General features: G+C 37.4%; 2 protein-coding genes across 7 annotated transcripts in view; one reads left to right on the top strand and one right to left on the bottom strand.

Moving 5' to 3' along the window:
• The window catches only part of LOC137394630 (uncharacterized), a 31,348-nt gene extending 27,621 nt beyond the window's left edge, over positions 1-3,727 (top strand). For all 4 annotated transcript variants that reach the window (XM_068081379.1, XM_068081378.1, XM_068081380.1 and 1 more), the window contains 2 exons: positions 1,136-1,213; positions 3,478-3,727. In XM_068081379.1, coding sequence (XP_067937480.1) covers positions 1,136-1,196 — 61 coding nt within the window. In that variant the 3' untranslated portion in view covers positions 1,197-1,213; positions 3,478-3,727. The remainder of the gene's footprint in view (positions 1-1,135; positions 1,214-3,477) is intronic.
• A 405-nt stretch (positions 3,728-4,132) lies between these two features.
• The window catches only part of LOC137393476 (putative ankyrin repeat protein RF_0381), a 112,582-nt gene continuing 104,137 nt past the window's right edge, over positions 4,133-12,577 (bottom strand). For all 3 annotated transcript variants that reach the window (XM_068080047.1, XM_068080049.1, XM_068080048.1), the window contains 2 exons: positions 5,370-5,486; positions 4,133-4,684 (listed from right to left, as the gene is read on the bottom strand). In XM_068080047.1, the coding sequence (XP_067936148.1) occupies positions 4,598-4,684; positions 5,370-5,486 (204 nt within the window). In that variant the 3' untranslated portion in view covers positions 4,133-4,597. The remainder of the gene's footprint in view (positions 4,685-5,369; positions 5,487-12,577) is intronic.

The raw sequence follows: 12,577 nt of genomic DNA, 5'->3' as shown, positions 1-12,577 counted from the left end.
TGTAAAATCTAAGCTTTACCTACATCTAGGTATAAAAATACAAGACATTTCGTATAGTTCATAATCATAGCTATGAGCTTCGCCAGAGTTAAAATTGTATTTTTATGTGGGCAAGGGTGAGCACTCGTCTTCTTTCTGCAACCCCTAAGGAGCAAAAAGTTTCTACACGGTCTCACACTTTCTCTGTAATTACATACATGACTATTTATTGTTTTCAGTAGTGTTTTGCAATTAATAGTAATTCTGGAAAGGAAATAAATGTAAATTAACTCCCCTTTTAAATGAAAATAAATTTGTCACTGCACACTTTCCTCCTTGTTGTCCTACCAGTGATTAGCAATTGATAAATAAATTACATCTACGCGATTACGAGAACTATTCCATTTTGTCATCAAGCAGCTGAAGTAAATAGGTAAAATAATTAAGCTAATATTTTTGTCACGTTAATTACTTGAGCTAATAATTCTCAAAGCAAACGGCGCATACAAAAAGCTTTTTGGTAAAACTTGGTAGGGAAAAACAACTGACCCCTATCGATACGAGTTCCCTTTGAAAAAGTTTTTCCCCAATCAATGAAGGTTGCTGGTTCAACATGCTTAAAAGTCCCCGACTATCATGATAATCATAATGCAGCCATCATTGATCCACCTTGACAGCATGCAACATGAGTTCAAATAAATTAAAACTGAAATCATCTAAAGTGAACAAAGGCAAATCTGAAATACTGATTTGCCACATGTGTAAGCTCTACGCGGCGTAAGCTCTGCGCGGCGTAAGCTCTACGCGGCGTAAGCTTTACGCGGCGTAAGCTCTACGCGGCGTAAGCTCTAAGCGGCGTAAGCTCTACGCGGCGTAAGCTCTACGCGGCGTAAGCCCTACGCGGCGTAAGCCCTACGCGGCGTAAGCTCTACGCGGCGTAAGCTCTACGCGGCGTAAGCTCTACGCGGCGTAAGCTTTACGCGGCGTAAGCTCTACGCGGCGTAAGCTCTACGCGGCGTAAGCTCTACGCGGCGTAAGCTCTACGCGGCGTAAGCTCTACGCGGCGTAGAGCTTACGGCGTTGACAAATAATATCTGCTCCAATTGTCCGAGTACTGAATCAGCTTTGCTAACTGTTCGTCTGTGGCATTTTCCAGGAATAAGCTGCGTGACCTCCTCATAATACAGAGAGATGATCGTACTCTATCTGACAGATAGCTAATAACTAGCAAAGGGTGAGATCAATAGTTTCCAAAAAACAAATTGCTTGTCCTAATATGTGGTATGCCCATCAACTACATGTCAATGACTGTGTAATAGATCTTCAAGGCTTACGTGAAATCACTTTGTTTTAAACTTTCTTCACTGTTATGACAGTGTTGACCTTGAGGTGACTTTATGTGATATCCTTGTAATCATAGCCGCTGATCAATTGTAATCGTAACTCAAGCTTATTGACTACTCTGCAAACACCCTACAATGATGCAAATCCCATATTTCATATATGAGTCAAATATCCCAAGATATTTGACTCACCTTCAGAAAATATTGTTTGTCAGTGTGTAATAGCACTTGAATGGGGTGAAGGTTTGTTATGTATGTCTCATGTTTGTCAGTGTGTAATAGCACTGAATGGGGTGAAGGTTTGTTATGTATGTCTCATGTTTGTCAGTGTGTAATAGCACTCGAATGGGGTGAAGGTTTGTTATGTATGTCTCATGTTTGTCAGTGTGTAATAGCACTTGAATGGGGTGAAGGTTTGTTATGTATGTCTCATGTTTGTCAATGTGTAATAGCACTCGAATGGGGTGAAGGTTTGTTATGTATGTCTCATGTTTGTCAGTGTGTAATAGCACTGAATGGGGTGAAGGTTTGTTATGTATGTCTCATGTTTGTCAATGTGTAACAGCACTGAATGGGGTGAAGGTTTGTTATGTATGTCTCATGTTTGTCAGTGTGTAATAGCACTCGAATGGGGTGAAGGTTTGTTATGTATGTCTCATGTTTGTCAGTGTGTAATAGCACTCGAATGGGGTAAAGGTTTGTTATGTATGTCTCATGTTTGTCAATGTGTAATAGCACTCGAATGGGGTGAAGGTTTGTTATGTATGTCTCATGTTTGTCAGTGTGTAATAGCACTGAATGGGGTGAAGGTTTGTTATGTATGTCTCATGTTTGTCAATGTGTAATAGCACTCGAATGGGGTGAAGGTTTGTTATGTATGTCTCATGTTTGTCAATGTGTAATAGCACTCGAATGGGGTAAAGGTTTGTTATGTATGTCTCATGTTTGTCAATGTGTAATAGCACTCGAATGGGGTGAAGGTTTGTTATGTATGTCTCATGTTTGTCAGTGTGTAATAGCACTCGAATGGGGTGAAGGTTTGTTATGTATGTCTCATGTTTGTCAGTGTGTAATAGCACTCGAATGGGGTAAAGGTTTGTTATGTATGTCTCATGTTTGTCAGTGTGTAATAGCACTGAATGGGGTGAAGGTTTGTTATGTATGTCTCATGTTTGTCAATGTGTAATAGCACTCGAATGGGGTGAAGGTTTGTTATGTATGTCTCATGTTTGTCAATGTGTAATAGCACTCGAATGGGGTGAAGGTTTGTTATGTATGTCTCATGTTTGTCAGTGTGTAATAGCACTGAATGGGGTGAAGGTTTGTTATGTATGTCTCATGTTTGTCAATGTGTAATAGCACTCGAATGGGGTGAAGGTTTGTTATGTATGTCTCATGTTTGTCAATGTGTAATAGCACTCGAATGGGGTGAAGGTTTGTTATGTATGTCTCATGTTTGTCAATGTGTAATAGCACTCGAATGGGGTGAAGGTTTGTTATGTATGTCTCATGTTTGTCAATGTGTAATAGCACTCGAATGGGGTGAAGGTTTGTTATGTATGTCTCATGTTTGTCAGTGTGTAATAGCACTTGAATGGGGTGAAGGTTTGTTATGTATGTCTCATGTTTGTCAATGTGTAATAGCACTCGAATGGGGTGAAGGTTTGTTATGTATGTCTCATGTTTGTCAATGTGTAATAGCACTCGAATGGGGTGAAGGTTTGTTATGTATGTCTCATGTTTGTCAGTGTGTAATAGCACTGAATGGGGTGAAGGTTTGTTATGTATGTCTCATGTTTGTCAATGTGTAATAGCACTCGAATGGGGTGAAGGTTTGTTATGTATGTCTCATGTTTGTCAATGTGTAATAGCACTCGAATGGGGTGAAGGTTTGTTATGTATGTCTCATGTTTGTCAGTGTGTAATAGCACTGAATGGGGTGAAGGTTTGTTATGTATGTCTCATGTTTGTCAATGTGTAATAGCACTCAAATGGGGTGAAGGTTTGTTATGTATGTCTCATGTTTGTCAATGTGTAATAGCACTCAAATGGGGTGAAGGTTTGTTACGTATGTCTCATGTTTGTCAATGTGTAATAGCACTTGAATGGGGTGAAGGTTTGTTATGTATGTCTCACTTTCAATGTTCTTTTTTAGAGACACCCCACAGAGAGCTTAACAAGAGACAAGACTCAGAACATATTTATCCTATTTGTTAAAGTCACAATTGCTACCTTTGTGACTTTAACAAGATCGCACCCTTCTTGACTGACTATAGTGAGAGGTCAATGCTTTTCAGCTGCTTTCTGTGTCATTATATCTTGCTGTATTACTCGCAATTACTATTAGCTATTGATAAAGCACTCAGCGCATTCATCTGTGTGAAATGATTAGCGAATCATCTAAAATTACTTGAAGGTGTGTCATTAATTAAATATATTGTAATATCTGTGAATGGCTTCAATTTGATAATATATTGATTATAATAGTTGTATCGGCAAACATCTGACAGTATTAATAACAGTCGACAGTATGTTCGATGATGACTTGACTTCCTGTTTACATTGTACAAACTAACATCGATGGTAGGCAGCTTAATCCTTTTTGCCAAACATTTCCTCCTATCATGAGTTTAATAATCACCATGAGCAAAAAATAAGTTCAAATTACGGTAAAAATTTATTAAAACGCTAGCTAATGGAGTTAAACAATAAATATTCAGGTTAACAATTTTTGCCCTAAGTTAGCTTGGCGATGCCACTGGATTATTGAGTGCTTGTTATGCTGAATGCTGATGAAAAGGCGTAAAAGATGAAAAGAATAAGATTTATATTATATAAGAAACTGAAAGCATAGAAGGAACGATCGATGAATCACCTCTATAGATATTTCAATTGCTTTACAAATGGGAGCGATTTTGGTAAATTATTCTGGTTTCTCAATTTGACAAAATACACTTGAGAGTTGTTATAGCTAGTAAGATGTTGAGGAAAGTACAACCATTACGACCAGTTACCAGTACGACCATTACGAGGATAGTAATGACCACAAAACAAAAACATCTACTTCAAAACTCATTTATGTTCCAAAATTACTCAAATATTAAATATACTGCTTCAATAGCCTGCTGGTGGTCTGATCTGCCATAACCTGCGCTATAGCAACAATGGTATATTCCCAGCAAACTAGTAAATATACTAATTGTATACTTACTAATCTGACAAGAGTTATGAATGACCATTTAAGCACTGCTGGTTGTTGAAGACACTTGTGCTGACTAGAATGGTGCTACCAAGACATTCCCAAGAGTTGACGCTTTTACGTCATCAGAGAAATATTTATAGTCAGCGGGATTCTTTCCATTCTGTAAAGAAGATAAGTGTACATGTTATTTGCACATTTCCCTGTTACACAACATAAGTACATTTTACAATGTCTAATCCCGTAAAAGCCCTAATTTCAGTGAGCTTAATGAATTCGGAGTTATCTTCTCGCGTGCATTATAAAACAACTCCATTTTATCTGGAATCAAAAAAAGACTTCATTTTTCAGGAAGCACAGAAATTGCAAGCTTCGTTTTACTTAAAAAACGGTAATTGAATTTTTCTTAGGTCAATTAGATATATTTTGCATTGAACCAAAGATGAGTATCATTTGTGATTTTGATTCCATGTATGGGCAGCTCCATTCAGCAGTATTTCGAATACAGAGCTTCGCATGGAAAGTTTCAACTTTTCTGCAACATCAGAGAGAATGGAAGATAGCCAAAGACAGTTCAAAGAACCGTGTGTGAAGCTAAATATAGCTTTACACCGCTACTACTATGCATAAAAATAGTACAGCAGAACAAGTTTAGAAATTTGTCATAGGATGCTATAAAACTGTTTGACATGCAGCAGCACTGATGAATTGAATAGTCGACCTAGAGAGAAGCCTTGCGATTCATCGACCAAGAGAAACAAAGCAAGAAAGCTGCATACATGTGAATGTCTGCATGCCAATAATACATGTACATGTCTGCATGCCAATAATGCTAGCTAAAGCTGTACCGTGTCTGTCGTATACTCGTAGTTTTCGGGATTGTTCTGTAAAAGTAATGAGAGGATTTCCTGTCTCACATCTGTATCTGATAGGAGGAAAGCCATATGAAGGGGATATCTGCCATGCTGTCAAGTAAAAAAACAACACAGAAAGTCAAACTACGGGTGGGTGAACAAGACTTTGATCGTTTCCTATCCCTATTATAGCCTAGCACCGTTTGTTGCTTTTGCTATTTCTTTCCGCCATACAAAATAAATAAAACGCAGCAGCGCTTCACATTTCAATTCTCAGATAAAACGACGCACTTATGGCTCTTCTGTTCTGCTGCGCTGAAGGTTGGTAAATCGCTATAAGAGCACCTAAAACAAAGTTTCTTACCGCATGGCTTGTTCAGTAGTATGCGCTCATCCGGTTTGCCACTGGGTGAACCGCATAACAACCAGTTCATTCGCCCTCAGATCTAGTGATTGTACATCCATGTATAACAGAAAATAGTGGGTGCAATAGAGTTAAGAGGACATGAGAGGAGGATGAAGGCACGCTAGGAGGATGAGAATGAATCGGCAGGGCGGTACTTGCGCAACGTTATGTAAATGATGTAATCTAGAGCTCATCTATTGCTAACATGGCAATCGGATTGCTACAGCACTTCTACTGGTCTGCCAATGAACGCTGCTCAAGCAGCGATGCAATAATTGTAATTTTTTGTTATGAAGATATTCTTTATTTTGTAAGATGTCATAATGGCTGTTCTCTTCTAGCAGCAATGATTTTCATCTGTACCTAAACAGAACAGATAACCTGTGTCATCCGATGCTTTCCATGCACCGGTGTTATGTCGATGTTGTTACCAAGACAGTGTGTGACTTAATATCCTATATTGAATAGATATATCTTTCATAAATTTTTATTTAGCTATTTTTTTTAAGAATATCTCTAATGATTGGTTGAGATTGGCAGTAATTTAGTCCAATGGGGTTACATCTGCCATAGTTTTTGTTGCATATTCGTAAAGACCTATCAGTGAGCATGAAAAAATATTTTACATTCCTTTAGTTCAACTGATAAATGATACGACTTGAATATTTTGAACCATGAAACCAATGAGAATAAGATTCAAGTCACCAACATGTTTATGTCTGAAACTGAAATTATTCATTAAATAATTTAGTTGCTAATCATAACGAATATGCGGAACATTGTAGTAAATGCAACAAGGTAATCAGTAATCAGTGCGATTATGTATTTAGATTGCTTAAATCTGCTTCCCTCTCGCTTATTCACATGTTCACACTGGCATCTTACATCATGTGATTACTTGCAGAAAAATGATGCATTCATTTGAAGCTGAGATTTTTGCAACACACATTTTGAAACGGGCATAGTGTCAACTAGCCAATGCATATGACTAAAATGAAGTCGATCTTCCAAAAAGTCGATCTTGATAACAGGTAAAATTGTGATGTTTGTCGGCTTGTCAATGGTAGTTCATAAGATCAAGCTTTATTAATCCGCTCTATAACTCATCTATAAGAAGTCACACAGGTAGAAGCAATAGCCACTGCGGCCATGCCAAAGCAATATCAATGTCGAAAGCTTTGATGACAAAAATTAGAAAATTTAAGCTTTTATTTTAATATTTTAGTTTTCTTAATTAAAACCATTAATTTAAATTTTTAATCAACATATATATCACTACGCGATGCTAAAAATACTCTTGGTATCAACATTTAAAGGAAAATTTTTTTCCTAGAGAATTATCCCTCAACAGGATCAATCTTTGAAATTGTGTCGATCGAACTACGATTGTTTGTTTCGCGTGCGATGTCGGTCCACGGCTACACTTTTACCAGCCTTCTAATGCACCAATCTTTTGTGGAATAAATCTGTGACAAGGACAAAGGCTCGTTGAGGATTACGTGCTCTGCAAACTGACCAACTATTGAGGAATGACTATTGAAACTTTAGACGCTTTCATGTCATTCTCTGCGATACTGTGTCTGATAGCCCAGCACAGTTCTTCAAAGAAAAAACGAGTTTATATCTACTTAGGTAATTTTCCTCCGAAAATCGCAAATGTAATTATGCAAAACCCTATAAATTAGCATACAGGAAAAGTAATATTTATTGGTAGTAAATTAACTATAGGTTGCTAAAGGGCGTGAAATCTTTAGTTGTCATTTTTCTGGCCTGCAAGATGGTGTACTACTTGGGATTGTGTCTGTGACAACATTGATGAAATGAGTACAATAAATGTATGCAATAACTCGATTTTAACCCTTTGGTTTGTCTTAATCGATACCGTGAGAATTCAATTGAAAGAGATGACACACATGTTGACCAGGCAAAACTAGAAATGACAAACCAGAATAGCAAGATATAGTCAAGGAGTGAGCCAATGCGCCGACCTGAAAAGTCCAAAGTGCGTAGACTAACTGAAGCTACCTGAGGTGGTCAAATGGGTTCAAACCGAGTTGACACCCTCATTACATAAATAATTACAGAAGAAAAATGTGGTGAAAATTCCTTTTTTAGTAATAAATCAACCCAATCAACTAGCTTCAATGCGTGACTATCTAAAATTTGTTAGCTTTATTCCTAAGTTTATTTCATTTCCGGATGATTTTAATTTTTATTAATTAACATCGTGAATCCGCTGCTAACAAAAATGTGACCATTGAATTTGCTAGCACTAGACTGTCCAATCAGATGCGGTCTGCAGTTATGCCAGCCAAAAATAAATTTAGTACATCTGAACTTGTTCAACTATCATTTTCGCTGCTTTTCCTAGCTAAAGTTTCAGGCATGAAAAGCTTGAGTTACACTGTCAGTGTGTCCACACCTTAACCGTGTGCAGCAGATGCTATTGGTGAGCCGTTACAAATTCTTTGATTTAATTATTCGTTTAGTGGAAGTGACCATCACAACGTACGTATTAACCTTGGCATTAGATGAGAAAAGATTCTTAGCAACCAGAAGCGATTAATCTTGGAGCTAAACAGACATACCGTGGATTTGGTTCCAGTTGCAAGTGAAACTCAGACAGCAAATGATGACTGAGATGATGGGAAACATAGGCAATCACCATGAAAACCACGGATACCATGATGGCAGTTCTTATCCTAAATTTTAAAAAGACCTTGCCTTGACCTTGAAAAATGTTAACAAAGCGATTGTTAACATTGTTTGTTGTGTCATCGTTTGTTCTTCAATATTTTTATTTAGTGTTCCGGCATCATTAAACTGTAAACTACACCATTTCACATACAAGTAACATTAATATAAACGTAACATTAACATAACGTAACATTAACATCACGTAACATTAACATAACGCAACATAACATAACGTAACATTAACATAACAGTAACATAACATTAACGCTCACAAATCTTAACTATACTGACTTGAGCCTGAGTGACAGCAAACAAAAGTTGTGTTGATTGTGTGATCCGTGCGCTGACATATGCTGTTGTGCTCAGAAGTAGTTGGTATGGAGTAGGAGTCTAGCTGTTGACAGAGATGTAAAACCTTTCCTTATTAACCTGAATACAGTCATACCTCGACATACGAGCTTAGTGTGTTCTCGGACCGAGCTTGTATGTCAACTAAGCCTGCATCTCAAGGCACTATTTCCTATATAAAATGATTATGTACAAATTAATCCGTTACCATATTATAAAAAACCACCTAAAAAGGATATTACAATGAAAACCGTGTTTGTAATTGTTATAATTCAGTACTTGAACTAAAAAAGTAAAAAATACCTATTTAGATGTTATGATCTGCAATTAAATGTAACATCACTATGTACACTACCGAATGGAGCTGTTACCTTCGAGACAGAAATTATGGATAACGGTGGTCTGAGAAAGACTTAATAGCAAGGTGTTCGGTTCGGTACACTAAACATTTGTGACCCTACGTAATAGAAACTCGGAATTTAACTTGAATGAATTTAGGTTACTAAACACTAACTTGAAGCTAAGTTTTAATCTTTTACTCTCTATCAAAACTTACTTTAATTTTGTCGTCATAATTTTTTAGTATCTGTTTCTGGTTATGCGCTTTTGCCTTGTGTTCGCTATAATTATTAGCCAGCATTTTAAAAACTTTTTCAAACTGATTCGAGAAGAAAGACCGAGCGATTCTGTTATCAAAAGTGGCCTCTCACTTACTTGGCCATAAAGTATAGTGGCCATCGAGAACTGGTTCATATGCTATGCGCGTATCTGACGGAAGAAACTTACTAGAAAGTCAGCTCACATCTAGAGGCGCTCGTATCTAGAGGTATGATTATACTTTTAATATTTTCTATTGCCTATATCATGTTCTCTATCTCCGGTAGCTAAGGGCTGATCATAGCACCAGTAACTTGATATCATGTACAGAGGGTCACAAGCAACATAGTTGTTTGATGCAAAGGGTCAAGGAACTTTGAGACTCCTAGAATCGTAATACCTCTCTCCATCAGTAATTGTATAAAATATAGCTAATGGCCTTGTTGGCTCGGTCTATTGGTGGCTTTGTGACTACTTCAGCCAATTATGTTTGATTATGTTACACTGAGTGATGGGTAATATGACCATCTCACACCGCCTCCCATGATTCATGTCATAATAGGTTTAACGTGAGTAGGCCTCTTCCCATTTGACAAATAAACATTTCAGCAATGTAATTGAGAGAGCGTAATGGAAAGATTGCCTAATTAGAAAAAAAAGATAAGTGAGAGAGGAAAGAGCGATATAAAAAACCACCTATATGTAATTGACAAAAAGTTAAAAGTTATGCAATGTACTCGCACTTATCGCAAGCTCTTGATCAACAAGTTATGAACAAATTATTGATAGCTTAAAACTTGCCAAACGTGACAAATCCGCCAATTGGTTATGGGAAGCCAAAAGATTAAAAATGGAAATTGATTCATTTTGACTTACCAGCAAAATAGAAATATGAAAGTGAAATATAGCAAACTTAAATTATTGTTCATACTTTAGTCATTCATCCACTACATTATTTGCAATTTATAAATGTTTGTGGAGTAACTGGGAGCAGGATATCACATTTCTAGTCAAATAGGATATTAACATCAACTAAACGCTATTGATTGTTTACTATCATATCATGCGCCATGGCATGTACATCATTGACAGTTTTTAGTCAAAAGTAATACTGCCTACGCATCAACATCCTGCATCTCAGCCAGATCACTTCAACTAATCCCAGAAGGAAGTGGCAAGTGGAAGTTCACAATAAGTGACCCATCTACGTGTTCTAAAGACCCCTCACATAGACTAAAGCAAACAGACACGCACCTTCTCATCCTCCTCTAGTTAAATTGGTCAAACCTAACAATCCTACAAGCAATATCCGGCGTTGAAGACACGTAGTGCACATAGTAGAATGGCTGTCACTCCTACTAGCTTATAACGACAGCTTCCAAACATCGAATGGGCACTAAAGATGAGCTTGCGCAGAATTTTAGTAGATCGTATCAATAAGTATCGACATTTTTACAATTTAATAGACATCATAATCGCACTTCAGCTTGAAACTGAACATTCATAAAAAGGATTTCATTCAAACTATTACTGTATATCTCTGAACTGAGTAGGTCTAAAAACGCAAGAATTACACCAAATCGAAGCTTGATGTCTTAGCCTTGTATCGATATTATTTTAATTTGCATACTTTGAATTGTTTAAGTTTCTCTTTAAAATCTAAATACGAAGATACGAGTCGCCGACTCAGTCATCAACAGTGCTGTGTGTTTACAACAATATTTTAGTCCTAAAACTTGATATGCGCACAACAAGACGCGTATCAGAATCTGGAGAAAAACTTGGGATATAATAGATACAATCTTCTCCCTAATAATAATGGACGAATACTTGTACAAAGGAAGGACAACTCCTTGGTATGATATCCTGTAAACAAGATGCGTTGTCGATACATGTCTGTCTAGCTAAAAGTACAAAGGGCTGTAGACCGGGCAAGATGTAGTTGACAGAATTGTTATTGCGGCTCCACTCACATTGATGACTGATTAAAATGCAGTATAAGGAGACTACATATGGACACAGAGCAGTAACATCTGACCTATATTGTGCAGAAGAATATGTTTGCCGCATCAAAATAATATGAATTTCCTGATACTCATTGGCAGTCAAATAACCCATAACAGAATATTAACACTGAAACTTTTCCTTCACCAACAAACAGTGAAAAACCACTCTTGTAAAAAATGGCTCTGCAATTCTTTTGATTTAATTTGAAAATTGTGTACTAAGTACTAATACTTTCTATCGCTACCGACCAATCATATAGTGACACAACCATAACGCGTGTTGAGGTACCCACATGTAATACCCATTGCTACCGACCAATCATATAGTGACACAACCATAACACGTGTTGAAGTACCCACACGTACACACAATACCCATTGCTACCGACCGATCATATAGTAACACAACCATAACGCGTGTTGAGTGACCCACATGTACATGTAATACCCATTGCTACCGACCGATCATATAGTAACACAACCATAACGCGTGTTGAGGTACCCACGTGTACATGTAATACCCATTGCTACCGACCAATCATATAGTGACACAACCATAACGCGTGTTGAGGTACCCACGTGTACATGTAATACCCATTGATACCGACCAACCATATACTGACACAAAGCCTCCTGTATGAAGTATTGAAAATGTTAATAGGAAGGTTTAAAAAGTGCAAGAAAACGATGCAGGGACTAAACAATGGAAAATTCAACTAGAGACATCCAGTGGAATATTATACTGCTGACCTCATAACACGTTCACAAATACTGTATAACAAAGCTTCCTGGAACAAAGTAGGTTGTAGAAACAAGTCTGTGGAAAATTCAATTTTTTTCTATCAGCCAATCCAACTGCGAAGTCCATGCAATGATGATTGCTCATGGTGTAATCTTGTGAGGAATTTTGTCACGGTCACACCATGATTGCTGAGTGTGTGGGACAGTCATAGTTGGTAGAGAAAGAAATGGCTGGCTTATCTCACATGATAATATCACATTATTGCTCATCGTCTAGTGATTAGAGTCGCTGTCTCAATTCTCCACCAGCATCATGGGCAACCAATGATTTCCCCGCAATCATAAGGCTGATCACTCTCATTATTTCAACTGATAATTACTGTATATGAAAATGCCTGGCCATTGGT

The sequence above is a fragment of the Watersipora subatra genome, chromosome 4 (assembly GCF_963576615.1).
Source record: "Watersipora subatra chromosome 4, tzWatSuba1.1, whole genome shotgun sequence".
Taxonomy (NCBI): domain Eukaryota; kingdom Metazoa; phylum Bryozoa; class Gymnolaemata; order Cheilostomatida; family Watersiporidae; genus Watersipora; species Watersipora subatra.
This window is presented reverse-complemented; position numbering and strand designations above follow the sequence as displayed.